This window comes from Colias philodice, chromosome 2, assembly GCF_061535455.1.
Source record: "Colias philodice isolate Cphi_HAF_F1 chromosome 2, ilColPhil1 Martin Lab GWU primary, whole genome shotgun sequence".
Classification (NCBI taxonomy): domain Eukaryota; kingdom Metazoa; phylum Arthropoda; class Insecta; order Lepidoptera; family Pieridae; genus Colias; species Colias philodice.
In genome coordinates this window covers 4963589-4989081 of record NC_143087.1, presented here as the reverse complement: position 1 = coordinate 4989081, position 25493 = coordinate 4963589, and the positions used below count along the sequence as shown (strand labels likewise).

Sequence of the window (25493 nt, the reverse complement as noted above, 5' to 3'; positions counted from 1 at the left end):
AATAACGTGCTAGGAAATAATTCAATAACGTGCTAGGAAATTACTTTTAAATGCAATGTATCACTATCGTGTTTTATGTTCATTCTGTTAACTACAATGTACCTATGTAGTTCGAATTTTAGGTATTAACTCGTTGACTACTCGTGTAATAACTCAATATTAGTTCATGAGGCTAAAAACAGCAAGGATTAAAGAGGAGTGAAGACAGCATGTTCGTAGCAGTCTCAACTCTCAGCTCCTTCGGAAACTGTTACATATAGGTACTTGTAGCTGTCTAATTGAAACTTGTTTTTAACCATATTTACTTATGTTTCATGTATTTACACATTTTATTCACTATGGATTTAATAATATTTAAGTTGATGCGCATTTATTTATTAATAAATTATTATTATCACAACACAGTGTTGATACGTATAAAATTGATTCATTTTTCTGAACTCCTAAATAAGTATTGTATTGAGTCCTCATGTAATGCAATAAGAAGCATTATAATACCGCCTGATAGGATACCTAAAACAGCAATAACTAAATGTAAAGTTTTGCCCTTATTATTTTCATTTATTTCTGGAACTAAGTCTGCTAATGCTATGTAAAAGAATGTGCCTGCGGTTGCAGCATATATCCATTCTGAAGCGGATTCGTGGTCTTCTGCTAGCCAGATACCAACGGCCATGCCCATAAAACTGAGCACAGAGGATAGTAAGTTGTAATAGAGGGCACGTTTTATACTCATGCCTGACCGCAGCAACACTGCAAAGTCGCCAAGCTCGTGCGGCAATTCATGACAGAAAACTGCTAAAGCTGTTGCAAAGCCGGTAACAGGATCTCCACTAAATGCTGCACCTATTGCTAAACCATCTGTTAAATTGTGCAAACCATCACCTACTATAACCATAAGTGCCGTCGATGACATGGGACGTTCCACTGGCGGCTGCGGCGATCCAGGCATTATTGCGCCGAGTTCGATTGATTCTATTTGTTTGGCGGATTCAACTTTCTCCTCTTCAACTGTTTTTTCTTGATGATCATGAGAATGTGAATGTCCACCGTTAAGCGTTTGCATAATAGCTTCAACTGTATAAAATAACAAAATTGTAAGAAATGTTACACTACATTTCAGAACAGTTTCGGTTTCTTCTTGTGGTTCATTCGGTGAGCCGTGCGATTTTAATGCATGCGGTAAAAGATGCAACAAAGCATCCCCACACAGTGTTCCGACCGCGATTGCGATCAGAAAATGCAGCACATGACCAAATGCGGCTGATTTTATCATTGGAACAATCGCAACACCAACTAATCCAGTAGCACTGATGATGAGAATACTAAGAGTGGCATAAATCCACGCTGGAAATAAATGTAAATTTATACTGAATATCTGAGATGTTAAGTAATTATGTTCAAATAAATAGACGAAAACAAATGAAATATTATAATGTAAAAGGAATTGAACTTACTCCATATTCTGTCTACTTTTGGTGAAGGCGCATCGGTTTTATAGCATGAGCGTTGGTCTAATTGGTATACTAGTGCAGGACACATTTCCAAAAATGTTTTTGGGTTGATAGTTATCACTCCTGGTTCCTTCTCCATCCCGTAAACAGTAAGTAATTCTCGTGGAGACAAACATGGTTTTTTGAGTATTGTTGCTGTGAAAATCGAAAAATTTAAATGAATTAATAAATTATTGATGTAGCTTATGTGAGAGTCAGAGGAGGGATAGTCAACTGATATCTCATTTTTTCTATTGACCAATTTGATTATGGATAGTCCTAGAAATAGTCGAACTTTGACTCATAGCTGTAACATAATATGTATATCAATTTATGTGTCAGGAAACTTGGGCTTGGGTCGATGTATGAACTAGGGTTATAATTGGATAATCGCAGCCTCTTGAACGACAAAATGCTCTTGCTCGTCTGATACGCATAACCGCTGCTCCGGCTCCTCCGTGATATGAATAATTTTATTGTAAATTGTAATACGTTAATAGAAAAGGTGATCGTGATACTCGTGGTGCATAATTAATCTGCAGCTCATTATATTATTTATTTTGAAACATTAATTCGTCGGTATAACTATTAAAACAATATAGACATTGCGCAAAATTATTTTTGAATGTTGATGATGCGTTTTGTTGTTGTTTTTTATTACATGGGATATGTTGATGTCATGTCAATTGTAGGAAACAATATTACATCATAAGAATTAAGAGAAAGCTCGACTGCAGGTACCTATGAGTTGCTAACTCCATCGCTTTCTACCAAACAACCGGACAAGTTACTTACACCGGATTAGAGCCATTTTCTGATTTGATATTACCTACTTAGTTACTTACCTACTACTATTTCATATTTATTCAATATAATCTCTATTTACGCTTTACCAGTCTGTGTATCAAAGGGCAAAGACCTTCAAGTAGAACGGTAAAAATCAAGATTAGTTTCTGTATACCGGCAAAAAAGTTTTACAGATTTTTTGCTCAATTGGCAAGTTTTAGTTTAGTTATATTGCAGTAAAACGTGATTTTCTTTTTACCGTCGCTGATATTTAATAGATTCCTTTTAAAATTGCAAAAAAGAGCAATCTGAGGTTATGAAAATAGATAGGCAATTTACTATTAGTGATTAGGTACAGCGCGTTAATTAAAACTTTGTAATAAGAATAGGTAACCCTTTGAATAATTTTTTATAAGGTATCTATATTAGAAATCTACATTACATAAGTTGATACGTACAAGGTATACTATAAAATATAGGATTAGCTAGGTGCTTTTAATCAAAATTGAATTGAATCAAATTGAGTCATTTACACTTTTGAATAAAAATTAACGTGTTTAAAAATGGAAATATGTATATTATATTTCGTACTTAGATTTCGTATGAATTTATTCTACTAATTTTATAAACACGTTTATTACTCTTTCACGCAAATACCACTGAACAGATTTTGACGAAACTTGGCAGTTACGAATAATTAGCCTATATCCTAAACTCGAGAGTAACACATGCTGCTAGAAATATTTGCTTCTGCCATGCTTCCTGCCAGTTGCAGTGGTTTCATTTGGCTGCAACAGCGATATACGCTAGTTGTATACGTAATATTATATTGTACAAATGCAGCTTACTAAACCCGTTAGCACATGTACTCAAAATTAACCATGAAGGCCAATAAGTATGGGTTCCCCTTGCATTGTCGTTACCGGACAATTTCCATTCAAGGGTATTGAAACAATAGCCAAATACAGTGACTATTTTTGGACCTAATTGAGATTTTTTTTTCTTCCGTCTTTCACACCACTTTCAAGGTTTATTAACGATTGTTCATGATATTTATTTAGATTTAGGTAGTAAACTAACTATTAACTTTTTATTGTGATTGTAGCATTGGGTATTTGATAGTAGTGAACGAGTTTAGCGGGTAGACATGATTAAGGTTTACTTTTAAGTGTATTTTATTATTTTCGCAAAGGTATCTGAAATAATTAAATACATACAAGAAACGGGTGATCTTCGGTGGCGATGTTGCGTGTCGTGCAATTGTTTGAAAGTGCCGTTTATTCTGTGGAGCGCGAGGTCATGTGGGGAACTGAACACGCGCCCGCCCAACCCCAGGTTGTCGAGCAGGTGCTCGAATCCCTGGAATTATAGAAAGGTTTTTGAGAGAACGTAGGTTTTCTTAAATGTGCACGAGCCCCTGGAATTATGGTAATGTTATTGAGACTGTATAAATTATAAATTAATCATAAAAATAAATGCTATAAACGGTAGATCTGTTGTTTCTAGATGACTAAATTGTGACTATGTCGACGCTCGCGCTTTGGATATACCTAAGCAAATTGAATTTCTAGTCGTAACCCTAAATTTTTTCAACTCGCTGATAAGTATTTTAACGATTACCTATCGTATAATTTACATGGTAAATTGATACATAATCGGCAAAAATGGCAGACGGCTATCGGCGTTCACCAGTGACTACCAGTGTAGTCAGGATAGAATAGTGAACACAAATATAATATATTGTCACAATATTCAATTAAATAATAAGACGATTTAAAACGGGAATCTAATATATTGAAAATATATAAAGGAAATAATTCCATAAATATTATTCGTTTTTTTAACAGTTTACTAAGATTTCAGTCAAGTTGAAGGTTATGTTATCAAATAGACCTACGTACCTAAAGCTAATTCTTATACATATAAAGGTAATACTGAATACAGATAGCCGTTTGTAAATATTTACAAGTAGGGTTGATGGAATGCCATGTTTTTAATAATCAAATATAACGATAAATGACTAGGTAGTTGGTACTCTATAAAACTTCTACAATTATTGTGATAAATGTAACAGTTTACTTTATTAATAGTTCTGTATTGTATTAGGACAGATATTACCACAGATATTAATTATTATATAAATAGTACTAAGTAGGTACCTACATACGTAAATGTTAGATATGAGTTAAGACACACATACAATGAGCAGCCATCTAATTTAAAATTTGTATTTGAAATTATGGAATAGGAACTGAATTTATCTATATATTGATATGAAATAACCCTAAATAGCCTTCCATGGTCCACTATTCTACAGGAATATAGGAAAAAATTTGCAACGCATTGGATTCCGTTTGTCCTAGAAGATTAATATTGTGATCGATTGTCAATCCATACTAATATTATAAATGCGAAAGTAACTCTGTCTGTCTGTCTGTTACTCAATCACGCCTAAACTACTGAACCAATTTGCATGAAATTTGGTATGAAGATATTTTGATACCCGAGAAAGGACATAGGCTACCTTTTATTGCGAAATATGTACCACGGGCGAAGCCGGGGCGGACCAGTAGTACTTAGTAGCCCATAAAAAACATACAATACATTATTCATCAATGTGATCTGAAATTGTATTTCTTTCTTTATACATAATATTATAAGAGATTGGATTATAAATTATTTTATGCTATCAAGTGGAAAGGCCATTTTTTATTAAGATAAAAAATAAATACATATCTATTGTATAGCAAAATACGTCTCAATTATGATTACATATTACGTCCGCGTCATGATCGTACACAACTTGTACACAATTTTATAGGAAACATAATTTCATCAGTTTAACTATTTGTGTAAAGGACATCACGGTTACGGTTCCTTTCATATCAAATATGAAATAACTGAAGCGTATATCTATACTTTGAACCACTCCTTCATGTGTACAAAAAACAATTTACTTAAAAATTTAGGGAACCATTGGCCTTTAAAGTAAGAGCACTACTACACTACCTACCTAACTACCACATCAATTTTCAAATACATGTCTGTGGTTTAAACACAAAGTGCAGATCTTCATCAATTCATCATCAGATGATGATGATACTTAGATAATCCGTGAGTATGTGTATCTGTTTTCGATGGTGGTAAATCATAATATTTGCGTGTTTGAAAACTTATCTTTAAACCCCATTAAAATATCATGATGTTTAGCATTGTATATCTCATTATTCATGATTATTTAGTCGTAGCTGAAGTGAGCGCTAAGGATTAAAAGCATTCATTATCTTTTGAGCAAAGTGGTGTAGCGAAAATAAATTAGTTACATTTTGGAAATGACAAATACTTATGGCGTGAAACTAATTTCATAACAATTTTCTTTGTAATTGTTAGGACTATTAGTAATGTTTACTTATGTACATTTAGGTAAGTATTGTTATTTTATATTGTACTTAAAATACCTATATTATGACGGCACGTAACAGACAAATGCGGATTGTCCTGTATGTTGATAAGGTGTTTTACCTACAAACTACAGGTTCTACAGTCTACACGTTGACACTTTGAAAACTTATCACAAACGCATTTTATTGTCGCTTCACACACTTACGCTAAAAGAAGGGAAAGAAGTTTATTTCGGTGTTTTTTATTGTAACTAATTACATATTCAATATTTATATATTCAATCTTATTAAAATAGAGCTGATGAGTATTTTTTTTATGATTTTAGAATCATAGCAAAAATACCATTTTTATTTTTTACGCGATTCACATAACAAATCTACAATGGTATACTTTTATTTTTTGTTTCTATTCAACTTTTATTGCGAGAACAATGGCTTGAAGTCTACTCTTCAGAACAGGTGGCCTATTCAGAAACGACAACTGAAATAGTGCTCTTATTATTTGTTAAATAACTTAAGTTTCAGTGACATGCAATAGGTCATCGCTTGGTGACAGTTTATAACACAGAACATATAAAAGAGGTGGTTTAGAACTACATTAATAAAATTTGATGAGTAGCTTGAGCACATACCTAATATTATCTATTACTTACATATTTGCTTTAATGCCAGATTATTTGACATTTTTTCCATAATACTCGGGTACCATCAGAAGGGCAATACCCGGTTCTTTGGAAGACTTACGTTGTGACTGACCAAACACATAAAATTTAATTAGAACTACTGATTAAATCTATATAATAAAAATTAATCGCAAAAAATGCAAAAGCAAAAAGATAATTCATAACATAATAAAAGTTGTTTTTCTAATCTTACGCGACTTCGTCATGTCATTTTCCCAAGAAACAAAGGAAATCTAGAGATACACAGTTTAATAAAGAAGATATAGGTAAACATAAAAAATAAAAATATATTTTGATCATGTTATGTTATTCTTATCAACAGTCGATTTAAGGGATAATTTATACAGGGTGTCCCAAAAAGTAGTGATGAACGAAAGCTGGGAGGTAGAAGACCAAGAGGGCTATCCGAATCACCCCCATGTGTGTTATGCGATTTTTCGTATTTTCGGAGTTATTACATTTTTTTCAATTTTTCATCTATCGCCGAGTACGATGAGATTTTTATTTATGGTAACGTGAATTATTGCGCTAGATGCTTGATTTTTTTTGTGTGCTAAGCTGAAAGATAGGCCAATTCAGTATGGTAACATTTACTATCGTTAGATCTTCGAATGGAATAAAAAAAAGAATTAAATGCCAAGAAAGATAAAATTACCCAGTATGTTCATAACTTCAAGGGCCCATAAAAAAATAAAATCACATAAAAAAGGTTTTCCATTTGGCTTTTAAAAACTTGCTCTATCGATCAGGTAGCTACCCTAAAAATTTCATTTTATTATTCTGAAGGCTTCAATCGAAAAATAGAAATCTAAATGTGGTAAGTGCAAAATTTTTATTAACATGATGATCATTAAAACCAATAAATAGGTGTTTAATTACCAGAATTTTTTTAAATAGCCCCGCTGTTGCTCAGTGCAAGTGCGACATCACCGTAAAAAGTTGTCTTTTAAATGTCTGAATGCTTTTTTATCATTTTTAATGGTTTCTTCTGCTACTATGAATTTCCGGGTTATTTCGTCCAAATTGGGGCATTCTCTCAAGTAGCCGAAGTCTTTTTAGTATCCCCATTGAAACAAATCAATGGGGTTTAGGTCGAGGGACCGTGGAGGCTAGGCTTTAAAGCAGGCGTCACCGGCGCATGCGCAGGCTGCAACGACCAATCCATCTTTCAGGGTATTTTTGCCCTTTAGCCTGGCCTCCACGGTCTCCGGACATAAACCCTATTGAATTTTTTCCGTGGGGATACTACAAAGACGAGAGACTGCCACAATTTGGACGAAATAACCCGGAAATTCATAGTAGCAGAAGAAACCATTAAAAATGATAAAAGAGCATTCAGACATTAAAAAGACAACTTTTTACGGTGATGTCGCACTTGCATTGAGCAACAGCGGGGCTATTTAAAAAAAAAATCATTTTTAAACACCTATTTATTGGTTTTAATGATCATCATGTTACTAAAAATTTTGCACTTACCACATTTAGATTTCAATTTTTCGATTGAAGCCTTCAGAATAATAAAATGAAATTTTTAGGGTAGCTACCTGATCGATAGAGCAAGTTTTTAAAAGCCAAATGGAAAACCTTTTTTATGTGATTTTATTTTTTTATGGGCCCTTGAAGTTATGAACATACTGGGTAATTTTATCTTTCTTGGCATTTAATTCTTTTTTTTATTCCATTCGAAGATCTAACGATAGTAAATGTTACCATACTGAATTGGCCTATCTTTCAGCTTAGCACACAAAAAAAATCAAGCATCTAGCGCAATAATTCACGTCACCATAAATAAAAATCTCATCGTACTCGGCGATAGATGAAAAATTGAAAAAAATGTAATAACTCCGAAAATACGAAAAATCGCATAACACACATGGGGGTGATTCGGATAGCCCTCTAAGTCCTCTACCTCCCAGCTTCAGTATATCACTACTTTTTGGGACACCCTGTATATTACGTCGTATAAATGATAACAGAAGTATTGTCATTTATATCTGACTTCCTTAGGAAAAATGTTAATATTTTAACAAGGTTTTTTGGCAGTACACTTAAAGAATATTATCACACTTAGATGTTTATTTCTAAACGTGATAAAATTCTTATACGCCATCTGTAAACATTATATTTTCCATACTAACCATACCTATAAAAAAATAGGAACTTGGTTTTAAACGATCGGAATGGCAAGTTTATTGAATCTCTTGTTTTTATTACACCTCCTTCACATAAGATTATAGGCTTTATAAAAAAATGATTAATTATGTATTAAATACGCAATATTGTACTTCATTATAAGCCCCTACTTTGTCTACGTATTATGAAATAAGATAACAATAAGAGTTTTGAAACTTGGTGTCGGTATGAATCAAAATAAAATCGATTCATATAACTACTTTTAGTATAATAGTTAACTGTACTTTTTAAACAGGTTAAAGATTTTACTAGATAATTGATAAGCGATCGATAAAAGATAACAAATCGATTTATATTATACATAGAGTAAGTTAAGTTTATTGAACTTCCGTTTACGAAATAGGGAAAGGTGTAGAAAACTGTCATAGAAATTTATATTTAGAAATTTTCCGTCAAGCCTGAATAGAGTAGCGTGGGATTCACATAACTTTTATTAATTTAGTTGATAATTGCAAATTAAATACATACTTAGTCACTCAATAAAAAAAGTGTATAATGGAAACTGTGAAATTTGAATTTGAATTTACATACTTATATTGTTTCAAATAAGTATGTTATAACAAGTACCAATAGATAGTTTTATTTCTATATTGTCTGTATAGGTATCTACGTATCTATCTACTTTCTTTGACCGTCCTATTTTTTTGTTTTGTGATGATAATATATCCGTTCACATTATAGTATCTATTATAATGTAGTTCTTCCATAAATATACATATTTAATTCCACAGCACACTGAAAGTCTCGAGGTGTGGGTGTTTAGTCAAATATAAAAATTTTAAGATCAGATATGTTTTAAAAACACATAAAACATTTGTTATTTTGCCAAGTGATGATTGTTTAAAATAACTTCTTCCTTTATACGAAAACCACGCACCTATTGTGTAAATAATAGTAGATAATATTCTAGTTTATAGATGATAATATAAGAAATAGTTACAACATTTTTTTATAGCATTTTCCAACAAAAATATTATTTAAACGACATCATCTTTATAATTAACGGCTTAAATATTATAATATTGTGTATCACTAAATCCCACTCACCTCAAAAGTAATGACACCTTCATAGCCATATTTATCGAATATTTTCTCAATGAAATACTGTTCTGCGGGTAACGTATTGTTTACGTCCAGATCTGGGGCGAGGAAGAGTTCAGCCGAGGCGGATCCCGCCGCCAAGAGAACGAGGCAGTACGTTGTCAACATTGCGAATACAAGTGCCCGGCCGGTGCGCCGGCGGCGTTCTCGCGCCCTCGCACCACACTATCTGGCAATCAGCGATGTGCCTCCGCGATGTGATACGACGCTCCACACGGCGTCTGACCACGTTAGACGCACGCGATTATTTGTTTATTTATCCAAGATTATCGCGAACCGAAATCATTAATCGAATGCGAATTACTAAACGTGTTTATCTGTTGAAGCGATGTGTGCGTCTGAGACTTTCACTAAACGCTTGCCGATGTCTTGCAGGCCACTTCTGGCCCCGTTACTGATAAAAAGGTGTTTACGTAGTGACCGTCGATTCATTAAAAAACTGTCCAAAAGATTAGAGCCTGTTTTATAATAAACTAGACAATCGCACTACAAGCCAATGTAACGCGAAGTAATTTTGAAGAATGAAATAAATGTTATCTTACTACTTATTTGTGAGAGCAAATTTATATCAAGGACGTGATACTGAGGTATTGTTATTAATTGCTTACATTGTCTGTAAAATTGATACCTGTTAGGTATTCCTATGATGCGATAAGTGTAAACATATTAATTCAATAATTATGTAGTAAATAAAATGAAGTTTGAGTGATAACCTCGGCTTCCGACTTCCGTGTGGTCTACGTAAGAAAATGGATATATTTTTTTAATGAAATTAGAAGCTTAGAAACTGTAGAAATATCCATATTATTAGTTCCAAACCATGTCTACTAATGTATATATAATATATTATACTTTCTAAGTAGGTATGCAAAGCACTTATCTCATACGAAAAAACAATTGTAGGGGTCGCTCTACGAATATTAACGTAGGTATTTTATTTGATAATAATAAGGATGTATTTGTAAATAAAAATTATAAATAAAAGACAAAGATGTAACTACTACGACACTAACAGACCCATGTAACTTTGATCTCAAAAGGAATATTTTTCCCGCTCTTGCAACATTTTGTATGTAAAATGTATGTATGTAAAAAAGGTGAAAAGGAATATTATTTTAAACGGGGAGGTATTATACCCTGTGGAATCTACTGTTTTTCTTGGTTTGACATTAGATGAGAAGCTTCAATGGGGGGCCACCACCGCTGCTAAGCTCAGCTCAGCTGCATATGCAGTTAGAAGAATAAGGCATCTCACTGATGAAGAGACGGCTAGATTGGTTTACTTTAGCTACTTTCATAGCATTATGTCCAACGGAGTTCTACTATGGGGCAGGGCTGCAGATATTGGGCCTGGAGATAGGCTGCCGCTGACGGGTCTGCGGACGCGGTTCTACCGAATACCCGCGGCCCCGTCAATAAAGCGGCACGGCGGAACACAGTGGAGTTTAGTCGGTAGGACCCTGCACTCAGCAGGGTGAGTCCGACATAACCCAGGGCTCTTCCCCCGAGTGCCCTGGGTATGCCTAAATGCATTCTCCACTATAAAAAAAAAGGGCTGCGGATATAGAAACTATATTTATATTACAGAAAAGAGCCATACGCTCTTTATATAATTTGTTTGCTCGAGACTCACTAAGGGATCTCTTTAAGAATACTGGTATCCTTACTGTACCGTCGCAGTAAATATTTAATATGTACACAATAACGCTTACTTACACACAAAAGTAGGAGATAGACATTGTTATGACACAAGAAACAGAAATAAAATTGAAATGCCATTTTGCCATTTTGCCATTTTTCAAATTTTACAACAGAATTCCTCATAATATTAAAGAGTTTAGTAGTTCTAAATTTAAAACTTATATAAAAAATGTTCTAGTTCAGAGAGCCTATTACAGTATTAAGGAATATATGGACGATAAAAACCCATGGAGGGTTGTCGCGTAAAAACCACAGGACAGTTCTTTGGCATATCACTATAAATTATGATGTTTCATATTATGTAATTTGTAAAATTAAATTATTGTAAAACTGACATGATTAAAAAGAGCAACTATGGAGTACTTCTTGCCGATTCTTCTCCGTAGATACTGCTTTCCGAATCGGTCGTAAATGTTAAAAATATGTACCTATGACTTTCAAAAGTGCTTCTAGAAGAAGTCTAATTGAATAAATAAATGTTTGAGTTTGAGTTTGAGTTTTTCCTTGATACCTAAGTACGTTAGATTTACGTTACATATTTTTTGCTCGACTTGGCGAGCTTTATATTATGTCTACCTCGAATCTCGATAAATAAACTCTACAATAAGCAACATTTTTCATATCGAACCTGTTTTCCGGAGATAAGCGCATTCAACCAACCGAACAAACAAATTCTTCAGCTTTATATTTTACTTATTGTACATAATTATTGACAGTATGTACCTATATGTATAAAAATAATGACATAAAAGTTGGCATATTTTTTGCACGAGTATTTTGCAATGGTAAATAAGCAGTAAATTTGCTAATAACTGTGTCTGATTGTGAATGTGGCCCAGAGAACTCATTAGTTAAAAGATTAATCTTGGAATTAACCAATTTTATTACTCAATTAAGTAATGCTTAGCAACGTGTTATTTTTATTATGTGCTCTTTGTTGTGATAATGTAAAGATTTTGTTTATTTTATTAATGGTTTTAACAATGATGTTGATCTGATTATTTTAACTTATCATAATATGTTGTTATAATTTTAGTCTTGGAATGTCTGCTTTACAAAATGCCTCCGTTGGCCTCCTCCATAGTCCGTAGACGATATTTCTGCAAATATTATTTTAACTTTTTTTTAAACTTTTAACTTGTTCAACATAGGTATGCAGAGACCTACACTTCGTAACTTCGTAAATATTTCACTGGTATGTTTTTCTTCCCAAAGAATATAAAAAAAACTAAGTAAACGGTACTTCCTGTTTTCATGTAGGTAATATAATATGATATTGATAAGTAGGTGTGTATTAATGTATTAACAATTTGTATGAAGGTTCCGTTGCAGAACAGTGTTTGTTACCTATATATTTTAAAAATACATATCGAATATCGATCGTATCATTGAGTTAATATTTATTTAAACGTGATGTCTAAAACACCTGATTCAATACTGTTTTTATATTGTTTCGGCGTTAGCCATAGCTAAATAAGTTTGAACTTAATATAGGTACCTATTAGGTCTTTATTGTTTATATTGTATCGTAACAAATAAAACGAAATGTTCTTTACCGATATGTAGCCTGTAGGTACCTCTATATATTCCTTAAATTAAAATATTATCCTTATGCTGTGTTTCAATTTAAAATGGAAATTATTAAGTCATTTACTCATAATGATACCATCTATTTTGCAATTATTTATGTGATGATTGTTATTTATAAGTAGGTACCTAATAAATATTAATCGTATCTATAGGTATACATAATAGATTCCATTTAACTCTTATAATATCTTTGTTTGGTGTGACTATACCTGCCCGTGACTGACATAATATTACAGATAAAGTTTGTAAAACAAGGTCAGAGGAGTTTCATTGTGTCGATGTTGCTGACGCGTGCAAATACGAATTGCGAATATTTTTATTAGTTTTTTTAGGCGTCTACGTGATAGGAAATAAAAATCAAATAGCTTATAAAGATATGATAAAACGGAGTCATTTCCCATGGTATGGCATTCGAGCAAAGAGTTCATTGACGTTTTCTGGGGTAAAAATATCCTAAAATCGAGTTAGAGTCAATATAAAGTTTGGTAGTCACACTTACACGAAAATAAAGATACAAAGGTAAGCCGGAAATGGTCCAATCCAAGTGTTTCTTCAGCTTATTGGTTGCAAAAGTTGTTTTCACTAAAGTTATCAAGGATTTCCATTTTACACACATAAATTCACACTTAGAGAAACACTTTAAAAAACTCCCCATTCAAGACGAACATGTTTTTTTAATGGTCCCTTTATTATTGGTTATCACTACATAGTATAAAACAAAGTCGCTTTCTCTGTCCCTATGTATGCTTAAATCTTTAAAACTACGCAACAGATTTTGATGCGGTTTTTTTTAATACATAGAGTGATTCAAGAGGAAGGTTTTAGCATATAATTTATTATGTTTTAGACAAAGCGGGCGAAGCCGCGGGCGGAAAGCTAGTACATATTATAATAAAAGATATAAATACATTGAAAGAAATATGTACTTAGTATAGCTGTGATATTCCGTTAAGTTAAGAACAAGAAAAAATATTTACACTTGAACAATATTTATTTTATCGGTAACTTTCAGGTTTGTATTTCTCGAAGACATTGAAAAAATAATAAATAAATAAATGGCCGATAAACTAATGGTCATTGCCCATTGGTGTTAACAAAATGTTCTTGACAATTGATATGTAGGTACTTTGCACAGGTACTTTGAGTGAATGTTCTATAGAATAGAACCGAAAGCAGGGAATAAAAGATGACATAAAAATGCCCTCGCTTCATCTTCTTCTTAACTTGTAGGCACTCTGAAAAGATTTTAAATAAAAAGAGATTTACCAAATATCAGCTATCCAAGTTGGTTTGTAGTGATGGATGGTTATTGGTTGCATCCATCCCTACATTCAACTTCTGCGTGTATAACGGCGCGGCGTGCGCTTGCAGCTATTTAAATATCAAATAGTTCCATGAAATTACATCGAATTGTTGTTTTTATTTCGCTCTCATTTTAAGAACATAGGTATCTATTAGAAATGTAATTTTACTGCAAACACATATTATAATCAGAATGAATTACGGAGAAAAAAAGAGTTAATGTATTCATGAATGAATAAACAGATGTAACTTATCATATTTGATATACATAATTGCCAATCACGTTACGTATTTGTGTGTGAACTTGTGTTTACTATAACTGCGCCCAGTAAACATTCTCAGCCACTGACTGTGATAGGCGATAGCGTGTGTCAATATTGTCGGCATCGCATCGTTGCGATATTGGCTTTAACAGACAATGTAATGGTAATGTTGAGTGGTACAAGGGTAGTATTTTCCCCACTTGATTTTACACGACAGAGATTCTCCTAAGAATAAAATTTGAAATCTTAAGTTTTATTTCTCAATACAATTTTAAATGCGAATAAGTACATGTATCTCAATGTTTTTTACCTATTAATCAATGGCTATACTAATCTAAAACTATAACGGTGCACTTCAATAATAGCGTACCTTTTTAGTTTTTAGGCCAGACGAACTGGATTCATCATAGATTATCAGGATCGTGTCATTTTCTTTTTATTTGCACATTTAAATATTAATTGCAACTGTTAAATAAGTGAAAGCAGAGTATTGTTATTTGTAATGTTGATAACAAACATAGGTACCTATAACAAATTTATTTTCTTTTATAATATCTAGTTATCTAGGTTGAAACCCAAAATTCATAGCACTAAGGCAAGGTAAGGAAGCATGAAGGTAGCATAAAACGTGTTCATTACATTCATTATGATTATTCATTTTACGCTCATTATAATTATTTAATAGGTATGTTGACTCAGTCCTTACGCGACATGCCTGAAAATAATTGGTAGGTACATTTTTAAATTAGCATATAAAGTTCCTACGCAGTAGTATAGAATACTTATGAATAATGACATAACAGCAGAAGCAAATAGCTTACCTAAACGAATGAATATATGATTTCAATGGTAAAAGTTTAAAGTATATACTTACCTAACTAGGTATAGGTATTCTTTATAATAAAACTAGCGGTACGCCCCGGGCCCCGGCTTCGCCCGTGGTACACATTTCGCAATAAAAGGTAGCCTATGTTCTTTCTCAGGGTTGTCTGTGCCAAAGATTGTCTGTGCCAAATTTCATCAAAATCGGTTAAGAGGTTTATGCGTGAAAACAATACGTATACATACATAATTACAAACTTTTCCTCTTTATAATATTAGTATAGATGAATAGCTAATAAAAAAATTATTATTAAAAAAACAAAATACCCGACTGCACACTAAAAAAAGAGTAAAACAAAAAGGGAAATTTAGAAAAAATATTATTATGTCTTTATCCCGTGGGACTTTTAGGATAAAATGTATCCTATGACACTCCCGTAATCAAGACAAATCTAACGATACCTCATACATCAAAACCCATCAAGCCGTTTAGGCTACAGGTGGTCACAAAGGAAAAGACATACATACATACTTACATACACTCGAAAAACATTACCCTCCTTCTTTGGCAGTCGGGTAAAAAAAAGGACGTTGGTTGGTAAGCGCAAAACTAGAGAACTGCTGAACATGGTAGATAAGGTACCGGCCGGCGCGTACGTCGCGGTCTCTTCTCTCCTCGATGGTTTACCACGAATATCGATCGATTAAAATTCATGTCCATCATAACTTTACGTATCAGTATTAATATACTGGAGATACCTTTTTTACTTATGTACCTACTAAGAGGCTACTGGAACGCATTTTCTTTTTAATGCAATGAATATGCTACCTAGTCTGCACTGATCAAAATAGCAACAGCAGTAGCAAAAGGTTAATATGTAATTTTTAAGTAACTAACCAGATTACGTACGCGTTGTACGTAAATATATTTATTTGAATCCGTATGTAATGGAGAACATATTTAAAAGAATACTTATAGTCAAACTTTTCTTCTACGTTTTAATTATGTAATGAAAAATGGTCCATCAGGGACTTATCTAATCTTTAAACCAAACAATCATAAATGATAAAACTAATTTGAGTGTCTAACAATAGTTTAAAATAAGTTTTTATGTTAGTATTACTTTTTTAAACGGTATTTTAAATTGTTTTCAAGAAAACAATCGGGATATTTATTGATTTTAAATTGATTTCTTTGTAGGTACCGTCGTGTAGCATTGAGTCGTGACTACGTGACTATTCAGTTATCAGTAAAACAACTTACGCTTGGTTTCACAAATCCTTATTGAAACCTTATTCTATTCTCGAAACAAATTTCCTGATTTTGCTTTATTTTATAATTCTGCTTCATAACATCGCGAGAGGAATAATTAATTTTTCAAATATCTATGGTAAAGAATAAAGATATACCTAAAGGATAATCTCTAGACCACTTGCTCCATCTACTTTCTACTTTGATTAGAAAATAAATATGTGAGAAACAAACACAATAGGGGTGAGGTAAAGACAATCCCATTAATATACCATAGTAGACGTATATAATTAAAGTTTATCATCAGATAAGACAGTAGACTGTTGCATGACAGAAAATATAATTATTGCTTTATCGTAAAATCCCAAATGTTTACTAGTAATAATTAGTTCAGAATCTGCAATTTGACTTGTGTAAGGGGTGATTATGCACAAGGTAAAACTAAACAATAATATTGTGTTGATTTTCAAAATGCTGCTACTTAGCTGTTAAAACATATAGGTAACTACGTATAGGTATAAACGGGGAGAATTATTTGAATCCCTAAAGGATGATTTACGTTACACCGTGTCGCGACCGGTTCGTGGCCCGTGCCCCGTCCGGGGCTCGATCAAACATATTATTGCATAGCTACTTTTTGTCTGAAGTGATTTATGCCTGACCGTGGCTCGGCCGGGGCCTCTCTGTGGCCGGGGCACAACGTTGAAATGTGGTTGAAATGTCGATGAATATTGTTTCATTTGTTTGGGCACGGTGTAGCGTGAATCATACCTACTTTTTTGAATTGATAACGAAATTCAAGTATCTAAATACACACGCCTAATGAAAATATAACGCAAAATCTCTGGGAAACTTAGTTTTGTAATACAATTTTCTTTAGATCATACTAGTAGCGTCTCGCGGTTTCACACGCTTAAATGAGTTTTCCCTTTTAATCCTATTATTTCTGGGTATTATTAAATCCATGGCTTGCGCGAGAAAGAGTTAACATACATCGCTCGATGAATGATAGGAAAATAGCGATTCCACCAGATAGCTGTTACATAGTATAGACTGGTTGGTTAGCATCGAAGTGGACATCATTCCTGATTTTGACATCCAATGGGAGTCAACTACTTATTTCAATTTTAGTAACGATAATAAATCTAGTGAAATATTGGGTGCGAAATGCGAAATAAATATAGGTATATTTATTGTCATGTCTGAATGAGAAACATAAAAAACAAAGTACGGTAGTAATTTTAGCATTTGTAAGTAATTACAAATGCTAAATATTGTTGTAGTATATTCAGTAGTGAATAAACTTTACATCTTAAAGATATCAGTGTAAAAATTAATTGACTATTGCATAGTTGTTTTTTTTAATTACGTCTAACATTTTACATAAAAAAAATTGTAAGGTACGCGGTACGCCATATTACAACTAGGTCTAGTTTTTAAAAGTAGGTAATGGGCAAAATCAAAAGCATATACATATAGAATTTCCATAAAAAGCATTATATTATTAATTGACAATACAAGCTTATCATACCTACTTAAAAATACAGTTGCAAGTTGCAAACGTCCTTTTCTTTCAAAATTATTGTCTAAATAAACTTAACACTAACTTTAGGAAGCATTTGTTTTCATTATCTAAACAGATCTACATAATTGTATGACTTATTACAATTAATGGCGTTATTAAAAATGTATAAATAAATACATACACACAGCCCATAGTATTGAACTCAGATCGATCATAATTCTTTGGAGTCTTCTGGGAGGCATAAAAACATTTTTGAGCAGAAGAGATTGACTGAATTGCAGGCGGTTAAAAGCCACGTTGGTTTGTTTTGCCACATGATGAATACCCAATAAACGGGTACACCGAGGGCTATAATAGCGACACCAATACCTACTTCGAGGAAATGCGTGAAGCACGAAAATACAACTAAGAATATGCAGATTATGAGGAACACTATTGGGAGCAATAAATTCACTCGTATTGGTCGTTGTAGTTTCGGGCGCGTGTATCGCATCCACAATAGGCCAGAGATCGAACAGAATATAAATATAGCTTCTACTGCTGTCACGTACACCATCAGCGACTCGACGTTGTTAAACATTAACAGCACGAGGGTTACCAGACACTGGAAAGAAAAAAGTGTTTGTTTAAAATTGTGATTCATGCATTTCCATTTGGCCACAGAAGTGATTGTTAGAGGTAGGTGTGTGAAAAATTTGTCGTGTGTAATAAATAATAATGATTAAGGAGAGATGATAATATACCACTTTAACCTTTCTGTAACTAGGGACCGGAAATTATCGATGTTTTCCAGCATTAAACTTTCATGATCTATCTAAAGCCTAAATCAAAATTGATAATACATAGAACAGTGAAGATATACCTAGTCAGGATACGACTGTATGGAAGGCTTTTCGCTTACTTATTACCCGATAATATGAGTTATTAAAAAATTTAAACGTAGTTAGGTTGTCTTGAAATTGGAACGACGATTCTTATAAATTAAAAATATTAATAAGAGTAAAGTATAACATGAGAACGTAAATAGTCACAATCGTTAACCTTCAAAATAATTAAGTTAAGATTTACATCAAGAAGTAAGAATTTCAATACCGTTATCACTACATAGTATGAAACAAAGTCGCTTTGTGTATGTATGCTTAGATTAAAGATAGTGTTTCAGACAAAACAGGCGAAACCAAGGGCGGATAGCTAGCTAAACATATTTTAGATTAAGATATTTGGTTAATAAGTAATCCAATATTATTAGGTACAAGTGTGTGTACGAACTATAAAGCTCTTATCGATTTAAAACCAATATTCAATTATTAATTAGCCTTGGTAGTTAAGTGATAATTGAAAAAGTATTTGGGAAAATTAAAAGTACTTATAAAGTACAACGCACAAATCAAGAAAAAAATAGTCTTATTAGTTTTTTCGAAGGAATACGCCAGTAGTTTTTCCAGTTATAAGCATTTTCTCATTGCCGTATCGACGCATGTGCAATGTGCATGTATAGTATTAACGCTATCATACCTTAAGACTATTAACTTTTAAATACGACCATAAAGTTACATAGAGGCGATACTATTTTTCAATTTAATTTCTATGAATAAGGATTTCTATTTTCTACAGCGTGCTCTTTTTTCTTACTTTGAAGTAATCAATCAACCAAGATACTTATTTCAATAGCTTTAGCATTTTTATATGGAACTTACCATAAATATAAGAGATGGAACGGGAGTAAGTCGCCGAATGTCTATCAAGGAGATCGCTAATGGTAGGTGTCCGTTCCTGGCACCGACGAAAAATAGACGGGAAGATGCGTAAATAGCTCCATTAAGTGATCCAAATGTACACAGCGCTACAAATAGTGGCATGATCCAGGATACTACACCAAGGATCTTCTCACTAAACGTTACGGCCACCGCCTCGGACGACATTATCTCGTCGTTTGTGAGAACAGCGAAAAATGCCACGTTTGTAAGCGCATACACTAATGTCACTACCGGCATTGATATGCATATTGCTTTCGGTAAATTCCTGAAAGAAAAATAAAAAATATAGTTAACATAACATAATTAATTTTAATAAATTATAGTTTTTGATAAACATTTTTTTTTGTTATACATGAAAGAAAAAAAGAATGGTTTTCAAAATGATGCTAACACGATTCAAATTCAAAAGAAGTACAGTAAGTAAGTAAGGACACTTACTTATATGGGTCTTTCAATTCTTCAGTTACAAAGTTAAGATAATTCCAACCAGAGTATGAAAATAATCCAGTATAGAAAGCGATGGCTATGTCCCCTGGATTCGTTGTGGTCCCTTGCATCATTGATTCCAAATTCTGGGTGTTTCCAGAAAACAAGTACCAAATGCTGGCAAAAAATGTGACCAATAGCGCCAAAATTTTTGCCGCCGTGAAGGAATCTTGTACTCGCGTCACCCACTTCACATTGTAACAATTTATGGCTGTTAGAAGGCCTGAAACGAAAACAATTGAATAATTAGTTAGTGGGCGAAGGAACCATTCCCTTAATCCATAATTATCTTTGAAATAATACGCACAAAAAGTCAGTGACGATAGGTACAGATATACGATTTAATAAGATTAAAAATAAAAGAAGTTTAAAACATAACTGATGTTTCATTGTATCAATGGTATTTCGAAGTATCGTTTGTTTTTTTTTGAACTCATGACAATAAATTAACTTAGCCTGCCATACTTGAGTTGTCTGTTTCTTATTTACGAAGTAAGTACATAGTTTATAAATAAATTGTAAAATGTCGTAAAAAAATTAATAAAATTTAAACATTCTCCATTTCGGTAACAATAATTGATGAATACCATCCATGATATCATTAAGTGTCCTTACTACAATCAGTAGGATATTTTCGCACTATGTGACAGTGAGATACGGGAGGAAGCTCTCATTATCCTGTCAAGCACAATCAGCACTATGTCGCCATTGCGAGTTTAAAGACGTAGTCCTCCACGGCCCTGCGATGACACATGCTTTGTCCAATAACTTATTATTATATTACGTGTTATTGTTATCCAATTGTTGCTATTTATCCTGTAACGTACAAATGTCCGTATCTACTTAAATAAAGACGTACTAATTTCATACTTTATAGCGTGTTTATAGCGTTATTGTCGCACCAAAATAACTGTAGTGATACCGTCCTTATTTATGTTTAAGTAATTATATAAAGTGAGTTCGTTGCCCCGTGTAAGTTTTTGCAATATTTCAGCATATTTCTTTTGAACACTTGCCACTTGTGTTACCATATATGTGACCAAAACCGGAAATTGAGTGATTGGTGTGGCGAAACTTGATGCAGCAGGAAAGAAATGAATTTATATAGAACATGGTACTTTTGTCATACGAAATTATAATAAACTTGATCTATTGAGTTTTACTAACGGAATTTCTTGAACTCACTTGTGCCAAATAAACGACGCGACGCGCCGATGCAGATGGTATAATCGTCATAGCTACCGTACACTTTCCATAATGTCGAAATCAGAGAAGATTATAAATTATAATTTCTACAAGGTGTAAAAATAATAGACAATCATTATTCACAGTCCAAATTAACCACGTGTAGTGTAATTCGATATCAATTACATATACTCAAAATAATAATACTTAAAAATGTTTTCTCCGAAACGTCGCACTGCATGTGGTAATGCATAATAATATCTTGCATTCCAAGAATCTTCCAGGCATGTTCGTTTAATTTATAAAGAAAAAAAGATATCGATTGTTTCTTACGCAATATTTAATTTGACTGTGACGGTTCTGCGTAGGATGAACCATAATAAAAAAGTAAAAAGTTCAATTGACTTTAAATTTTAACTCAGTGAATAAAGAGAAAAAGTAGGTACCCAAACTTAAACAAAAAACTAAGTAACTAAGTGAATTTCAATACTTAGGTATTGTTAAACCATATTATTTATCCAATAAGAAAAATATTGATTGGCTTAATTTTTTCCCTTTTTAGTAGACCGTATACTAAATTTAAAACGCTTATGTATAGGTAAATATAAACTTACTACTAAAATCACAGACAACTCATGTATACAGTAGAAAGTTTTGTATAAATATTTCATCCTTAACTTCATTAATTCGACTAAAATACTACATGATCTGAATAACGTAGATATACATAAATAGAAAATGTGAATATTTTTAGTAGATCTGGTAATTATATGTTCGTTGCCACGTTATTTGACAAAATGTAGCTATTCTTTATTAACAATGTCTATTCCTAGCCTACACTCCTTAAAACTACTAACATGAAAACAGTGCTTTTAATATTTATTTATTCTTTATCGTACATTGTAAGTATATAACAATATTAAGTTACAAAAATAATAATAATTTAATAACATTACGTGAAAATATGTGAAATATGAAAAAAATATACACAATGAAGTAAATTTCAATTAGACTTCTGAATGAGGCTTTGAATACAAAGAAAATAGGTTTGTCTTGAATTAAGATCGACTTAGTTAAAATATAAATTCGAGTTACTTACAAGTTATAGCAGCAGCAATTAACGTAACAGCATCTGAAGGTGGTTCGCAAGCTGGTGACAAGGGTTTGAGAATGTTCTGTGCAAATGTAAGTGCCGTGATGGCGTTTCCAGTAGGCACTAAGATCAATAACGCGACCCACAGATATAAGAAAGCTGGAAGTGGCCCGAATGCTTCTCCAATGTACGCGTAGTCACCGCCGGACTTTGGGATCATTGTACCTGAAAGTAGGAAATGGTCCATTATAAATTTATGAGATTACATGGACTTAATTGCCAATAACATACGAAGTTTCGTTTTAGTTACTGAGCACACAGTACAACATTATATCTAACCACTTTTTTGAACAAATGCCTACAGCCACAGACTAATAATAATATACTACGTATACAACTACAGCTACGGTAGTAGTACGGAGTACCGTAGTGGTACTCTAGAGTAGATAGGATTCATTTGTACTATTAATGGACGTGATCAATTTATCATTTACTCAATAAACAACATAAACATCCAATTATTCGAAAATGAAGATATCCTAGTTACTGTGTTACATACACAAATAATATATTATGGGTTTTGATTAGCGGAGCAAATTCATGCATCACATTTATAAAATAACAGATAAATTTAATATTTATTTAACTAGATAATGTGGTGAACAATTCACGGACAAGAACGAGTGGTAAATATAAGGAAATGATATAATTTAATGCGCCAGCGCTGATCGATTAGCAAATCGAACATAATGTGTGAAACCTATTTTGTAATAAGTACCAAAAAGGTATTATAGGTAGTATTGGAAAAATAACGTTTTGGTTGGTTCAGAGATAAATCAAGTTAAATTCTTATAAGGTCTGTGAGAAATATTAATATGTAATACTACTATTTATCTTGTTCGAATTTGCATATTTATATGTATACCCGCAGTGCTCCGCTCCTGTTGGTCTTAGCGAGATGAAGATGATATTATATAGCCTTCCTCGATAAATGTGCTATCTACCGAAATAATTTTTCAAATCGGACCAGTAGTTCCCAAGATTACCGCGTTCAAACAAACTCTTCAGCTTTATAATATAAATTTAACCTATATATTAAAACTTAAACTTAACGTAAATTTCTCTCTTTAATTTTGAAAGTTGCGGCATCTGGCACAATATTATGCTTCCTGGCGCTGTTTGAAATATCCTCAAAGATTGCGTGAGAAAATTTCGATTTGGATTGCGAGCGCAGAAGAAACCAGTCGTGAACATTTTCATGAAAAAAATTAATTTTATAGCTAGTTAAGTAACTAAGTATACCTAGTAAAAAAGATACATCGATCTAAATACAAATAATGTAAGTGAAAAAATAAATAGACAACCTGTCGCAAGAAACTGTTGAGTTTTTGCGCTACTGCAATGCAGTAAGGTCGCAGACAGTCGGGAGGTGTCGCGTCCTCATTGTAAGAAGGTATTAAAAAATTACTCAAAAAGGACATTACTAATTTACTAATATAATAATATTGAATTTTGTTTTCGACTAAAACATAACTTGTTACCATGACTTTATACTGTGTTAATTATAGCTAAATTACTTAAATTAGTAAGTTACAGGTAGGTTACCGATTGTTCTATATTTTAAACCTATAAGCATTGAGATACATGTTCTACGTAATACATATTAACTCAATGCCTATAAGGTGATAATTTGTTTTTCAAACACTTACCCAATTCCGCGTAGCACAGTGCCCCGATCATTGACAGGAAACCGGAAAGGACCCAAATAATAAGGGCCATACCCTTTGAGCCCGCGAATTTCAAGGCTAAGCTTGGGGAGACGAAGATTCCCGATCCTACAATTACTCCAACAATGATCGCTACTCCATTGACCAAGCTTAATTCTTTCTTCAATTGAACTCCTTCCCTCGGTTCTTCATCAGCGTTCCCACCGCCTTCACCGCTGTCCATCACCTTCGGCGTTAAACTCTCCGATGCGGATACTTTTGCCATTTTTTATTATTATTGCGTTGCACTAGGAAGATTAAATAGTCCTTTTTCTGATCACCAAATTTGAACAGTTTATTTTTACGAGCACTCAGTTTTATTTGAAAATAATAACATATTGTATTCTACTACCGAAACTGATGACCCGTCATGCAAACATTGCATCACACTACTAAACCACCGCGGGAAACACCACGTGCAATTTACACCATAAAACTGTTCTATGGTAATTAATTATTAGTTAGATATAATAATAAAAAAGGAAACCGCTTGACCACCGAACACCAGCTGATAACACGTTGCGTACTGTTCACCGTTTGAAATAATTATTCACGCGTTTTTTACCTATATTATCATTCGTAGCTAGGTTAATATATTCTAAAATATGTAGGTCAAAATATGTTTGAAATGTTCATTAATACTTTTAAAACGAACACGTGGTTTTAAAATTATTGAAATAATAATATAATGGCAAATAATTTCGTAAAGTGATTATAACTCATGTTGCGATCGAAGGCCGGCACGGCGCGCAACACACGTTCTCCGATATGCGACCCCACTTCACTATTCAATGTACTTTTCACATAACCACGGCTCCGACGGTATACAGCCGTATGACTCAACGACGAAAAAGGCTTTAGAACGATGACAGGTTTATGCATTTAAAACTCTAAACACCTATAAATAGAGTTCATTTTTAACCATAGAGAAGAGCGTAAGAATTCACTGCCAAGTTTGAACAACGGGTTTTATTTGTCTCTTTCACTCCCCTCTAAAGTCTACACCACGTGTACGGATGGCATACTTTTTAAAAGTAATAGTTATCCTGACAGACAGCTCTGATAACACGTGTCTTCATTCACTGATATCTACA

At 33.1% G+C, this 25493-nt stretch overlaps 2 protein-coding genes across 2 annotated transcripts; both read right to left on the bottom strand.

Annotated features, from left to right (window-relative positions):
- Positions 1-353: 353 nt before the first annotated feature.
- On the bottom strand, positions 354-10063 carry Zip71B (Zinc/iron regulated transporter-related protein 71B). The gene is made up of 4 exons (XM_089704357.1): positions 9604-10063; positions 3497-3638; positions 1458-1649; positions 354-1347 (listed from the first exon to the last, which is right to left on the bottom strand). Exons 1-4 carry the CDS (start codon positions 9763-9765, stop codon positions 428-430), a joined length of 1416 nt encoding a protein of 471 aa, XP_089560483.1. The 5' UTR covers positions 9766-10063; the 3' UTR covers positions 354-427.
- Positions 10064-18063: 8000 nt separating this feature from the next.
- On the bottom strand, positions 18064-25216 carry mnd (L-type amino acid transporter minidiscs). The gene is made up of 5 exons (XM_089703655.1): positions 24343-25216; positions 22640-22858; positions 20308-20578; positions 19810-20134; positions 18064-18716 (listed from the first exon to the last, which is right to left on the bottom strand). The coding sequence occupies exons 1-5, from the start codon at positions 24623-24625 to the stop codon at positions 18324-18326; spliced, it is 1491 nt and encodes a 496-aa protein (XP_089559781.1). The 5' UTR covers positions 24626-25216; the 3' UTR covers positions 18064-18323.
- Positions 25217-25493: the final 277 nt, after the last annotated feature.

What these genes read in the sequence shown, in the direction of transcription:
- mnd (XM_089703655.1), bottom strand. Translation starts at nt 24,625, where the DNA reads ATGGCAAAAGTATCCGCATCGGAGAGTTTAACGCCGAAGGTGATGGAC. An exon ending in AATTGCTGCTGCTATAACTT is followed by an intron (nt 20,579 to 22,639) that starts GTAAGTAACTCG and finishes TTTTCGTTTCAG; the next exon opens with GCCTTCTAACAGCCATAAAT. An exon ending in GAATTGAAAGACCCATATAA is followed by an intron (nt 20,135 to 20,307) that starts GTAAGTGTCCTT and finishes TTTTTCTTTCAG; the next exon opens with GAATTTACCGAAAGCAATAT.
- Zip71B (XM_089704357.1), bottom strand. Translation starts at nt 9,765, where the DNA reads ATGTTGACAACGTACTGCCTCGTTCTCTTGGCGGCGGGATCCGCCTCG. An exon ending in AAGGTGTCATTACTTTTGAG is followed by an intron (nt 3,639 to 9,603) that starts GTGAGTGGGATT and finishes CTATAATTCCAG; the next exon opens with GGATTCGAGCACCTGCTCGA. An exon ending in AAAAGTAGACAGAATATGGA is followed by an intron (nt 1,348 to 1,457) that starts GTAAGTTCAATT and finishes ATTTATTTCCAG; the next exon opens with CGTGGATTTATGCCACTCTT.